General features: G+C 52.5%; 1 protein-coding gene across 6 annotated transcripts in view; it reads left to right on the top strand.

Annotated features, from left to right (window-relative positions):
- The first annotated feature begins 1,458 nt into the window (after positions 1 to 1,458).
- Positions 1,459 to 4,209, top strand: part of MPP2 (membrane protein, palmitoylated 2 (MAGUK p55 subfamily member 2)) — a 44,378-nt gene continuing 41,627 nt past the window's right edge. For 3 of the 6 annotated variants that reach the window (XM_011985874.1, XM_011985876.1, XM_011985871.1), the window contains exon 1: positions 2,862 to 3,587. Coding sequence is in view for 1 of the 6 variants with exons in the window: in XM_011985869.1 (XP_011841259.1) it covers positions 1,459 to 1,548 (90 nt within the window). In the remaining 5 variants the exon portion in view is untranslated. Of the gene's footprint in view, positions 1,549 to 2,861; positions 3,932 to 4,209 lie in introns of those variants that run through there. The other 3 variants (XM_011985869.1, XM_011985872.1, XM_011985873.1) reach the window with 3 other exon arrangements.

The raw sequence follows: 4,209 nt of genomic DNA, 5'->3' as shown, positions 1-4,209 counted from the left end.
CGCCACCTCGCCCGGCTAGTTTTTTTGTATTTTTTAGTAGAGACGGGGTTTCACCGTGTTAGCCAGGATGGTCTCGATCGCCTGACCTCGTGATCCGCCCGTCTCGGCCTCCCAAAGTGCTGGGATTACATGCTTGAGCCACCGCGCCCGGCCTATTTATTTATAAATAAATAAAAATAAAAATCCCTACGTGTGTGATTTCTAATATGCATACTAATTAATTGACTAACAAATATAGTTTATAGGCAAATATTTATATAATTTTATGTAGTCCATTAAGGGCTCTACATTTACTTTTTTTTGTGTGTGTGTGTGACAGAGTCTCGCTCTGTCGCCCAGGCTGGAGTGCAGTGGCGCAATCATGGCTTACTGCAACCTGGGCCTCCCAGGTTCAGGCGATTCTCCTGCCTCAGCCTCCAGAGTAGCTGGAATTACAGGTGCCCGCCACCACACCCGGCTAATTTTTGCATTTTTAGTAGAGACGGTTTCATCATATTGGCCAGGCTGGTCTTGAACTTCTGAACTCACATGATCTGCCTGCCTCGGCCTCCCAAAGTGTTGGGATTACAGGCATGAGCCACGGCACCCCACCCAAATTTTTCTTTTTTCCTTACTGAGAAGTATAGTCCATAAATAAGGTTTCCAGAACTAAGCAGCCGCGAGTCGCAGGTGTGGAGGCGAACCACGGCAGAGGGTGGGTGTAGATAGACTAGGGATAGCTGTTGGTGGCCCCTGCTGGTCATTATAGGAAGTGCAACATCACTCAGTGCAAAGCCTTATCTGCTGAAAATTTGTAACACTCTTGAGTTTTACTTTTCTCGGCGCCTTGACTCCCAAAACTCTGGGCTGAACACCACCATAGAAAAATCTTGATTTTGGGGGAAGGAGAGATACTACCTGCACCCTTATGACTTCTGAGGCTGAGGCAAGGAGGAAAGCAGAGCTAATTACAGACCCCAGAGAAGGAGGACTCATTCCCCTCTTGAGGTAGTGGGCAGCCCTTAACTGCTAGGGGATGCATTGCCCAACCGCAAACCTGCTTCCCTTCCCAGCTACTCCACTGCCAACCATTAGCACCTCTATTCCTTTGGGGAACAGCTTAGGACACACTGCACCTTTATTATGGCATTCAGCTGTGCTACCAAGAAGCGCTTTTTGTATCTATGTAACACAGCCCTTCCTGACTTCAACCCCAGACTGTGAACTCTAGGAGGTCATGGCCCGTATCTATCTCAGTATCACAGAAAATGGTACCTTGCCTGGCACAGAAGAGGAGCATCTTATTGTGCATCAAGAAATGTTTCTTCTCTTTCTGTAACTGCACAAGGCTATTGTGAGAATGAAACAATTTGTCAATTGTAAGGTCCTGAACAGATGTGAGAGGCTGGCATTCTGCAAGGCCTTTATTAGAGAGATACTTGTTGACTGACAAATGCAGCAGGGCAGCCGCTAAGAATAATGAGTTGGGCTCCACCTCCCCAGGTGGGCCAGAATCTGAGATCCCAGCCTGTCCTCAGTATCCTAAATAGAATGGAAGGTTTGCTGTGGGTTACTGATTGAGAACTAATTAATATCTTGTAGAGATTCAAATCCTTTCTCTTCCCAAATACAAATAGCTGCGTGATTTCCAGCCCAGAGGTGGACAGGTGAGAGTGGAGGGTAGCCTTTATAATGGAAAGGGGAATTCTTCCTGAATTCAATTAGAAGGATTTTCTAGGCTGGGTGTAGTGGCTCATGCCTGTAATCCCAGTTCTTTTGGGAGGCTGAGGCAGGCAGATCACCTGAGGTCAGGAGTTCGAGACCAGCCTGACCAACATGGAGAAACCCTGTCTCAACTAAAAATACAAAATTAGCCAGGCGTGGTGGCGCATGCCTGTAATCCCAGCTACTTGGGAAGTTGAGGCAGGAGAATCGCTTGAACCCGGGAGGCAGAGGTTGTGGTGAGCTGAGATCGTGCCATTGCACCCCAGCCTGGGCAACAAGAGTGGAACTCTGTCTCAAAAAAAAAAAAAAAAGAAAAAAAAAAAGAAGGATTTTCTAGCTTGCAGGTAGAGGAGAGAGCTGCAAGCAATGTGCTCCAGGACCCCTCTTTGTTTAGAGACCAAGGCCTGTAATTCCTGTCAAAGCTATCTGGGGTCGATAACTTTCTTCTCTCAGTAAAAGCCTGGGGCACCTAAACAATGTGGTTTTCAGAAGTTTGGCCGCCTCTGTGGCTTTTCCCTATATCCAAACTTATACCCTTGGAATTCAGGGGAGAGCTGAGTCTTGGGACCTAGGGACTAGTTCCCTGCTTTCGGGATAGATTCCCATATTTGAGATTTCCAAGCAAGCTTCCAGGATGTAATCCATTTCTTTTCTTTCTGTTTCTTTTGAGACAGGATCTCACTCTGTTGCCCAGGCTGGAGTGCGGTGTTGCAATCTCGGCTCACTGCAGCCTCAGCTTCCCAAGTAGCTGGGACTACAGGCGCGCGCTGCCATGCCCAGCTAATTTTGTTTATTTTATCTTTTGTAGCGATGGGGTTTCACTAGGTTGCTTAGGCTAGCCTCGAACTCCTAGGCTCAACCGATGCTCCCGCCTCGGACTCCCAAAGTGTTGGGATTACAGGAGTGAGCCACCGCGCCCGGCCAAAGATGCAGTTCATTTATGATCTTAGGAATCCAGTTAGCAAGGAAGAGGGATGACTCCCACATCTTGCTGAGGGTAACTGGACGGGGTGGCGGAACGCCGAGGTCGGATAAGTAGCGTAGCTGACCCCAAATGCCAGGCGCACTGCACAGAGCCTCCCGTATTTGGAGGCCCAGTATCTTCTACGAGCAGATCTGGGGTGGAGCCGGAGGCTGGGCGAAGGCGGGCCAGTGGGTTTAACCCTTTATTTACTTCTTGGGGCTGGGATTCTGAGGAAGGCTAGCCAGTTACTTCTTTATTCCATAGACAGGGAAATAGAACAGGCCTCCCTCACCCAGACCTAAAATAAGCTCTCGAATCCTTTCACGAAGACATTTCCTCTTTTTTGCAAATTTTCTGGAAAGTCTGGAATCCAGATACCCACCCTCCGAGTCCTTAAAAAGCTGTCCCTGATCCCGAGGCCTTCTGGGGCTGGTATCCTGCTTCCTGGGAGATAAAGTCTTCCTGTTCCTTTTCTCAATATGGAAGCAGGATAACCAGGAAAGGTGAGGCACGTCTGGAACTAGAACGCGGGTCTAAGCCAAGAGGGGTGGGCGGAGTAATCAAGCCGGTCTCATCCGGCACTTTAACCATCGCCCTTTTAAGGGGGAGCCGAGGGACACCAGCGGGTACCGGTACCAGTCCTGCCTCCCTAACCCGTCCCAGTGGGACGGCGTCGTGGTCTGTGCGGTGTCTTCCAAACCACTACCTGGCTGCCCGCGTACCAGCTGCTGGGAAAGACCACTTCCTCCGAGTTGTGCCGGCCTCCGCGTTCTTCTCCCGTCCCCTCTCTGCCGGGCCTCCGCCCCCTCGCGGAGAGGCCTTGCCGCTTTAAGAGCCGGGCTAGCGATTGACAAGCAATAAACGGTGAGCGCCCGGCTGCGCTGGAGCTGCGCGGAGCTAGGGGCTCCCCGGGGCGCAGGTAGGCGTCCCCCGGCCCCCTGGCCACCACCCACCCCAAGACCTCCGCCTCCTTTTCGTCCTGGCACGGCACTTAGGACCCTATTCACTGGGTTTAAACTCCACAGGCCCCTTTCACCCAGGCCCGTTCCCTCCCTCTCCACCCGCCCCCGCCCCTGGGCCCTCTTTCTGGGGTGCTAGTTGGGAGAACCAAGGCCCGCTGCCCATTGACATTGGTCCGCGCCCCTGCGGTAGGGGCTCCAAACCTCTTCAGGCACCAAGGTGGTGAGCTGTGAGGGGCCCGGGTATCCGCGCGGCCTCCCCGGGGTCTGTGCGGGCTGGGGGGACTTGGAAGCCCGGCATTACGTAAGAACCGTGCTGTTAGCGCTTCCGGGGGTTGGGGAGAGAAACAGAGGTTGCGCTTTGTCCCGGTGGCCCCCGGTCCCCCTAGGCGGCTAACACCACAATCTTCACTGGGAGGGGGTCCCCAGAAGGGGCGCGCTGCTTCTCCCGCTTCCCAGGCTGTATGTAGTAGGGCGGGTCGGGAGCCAGGGTTAGGGTCTGGAGACTTGGGAGGGGACCAGTGCCAGAAGCGAAGAGCCAGGGTTAGAAAGTTAGGTCAATTAAGCGGGGGGGTGTGGGGG

Source organism: Mandrillus leucophaeus, unplaced genomic scaffold (genome assembly GCF_000951045.1).
Source record: "Mandrillus leucophaeus isolate KB7577 unplaced genomic scaffold, Mleu.le_1.0 Scaffold290, whole genome shotgun sequence".
Classification (NCBI taxonomy): Eukaryota; Metazoa; Chordata; class Mammalia; order Primates; family Cercopithecidae; genus Mandrillus; species Mandrillus leucophaeus.
This window is presented reverse-complemented; position numbering and strand designations above follow the sequence as displayed.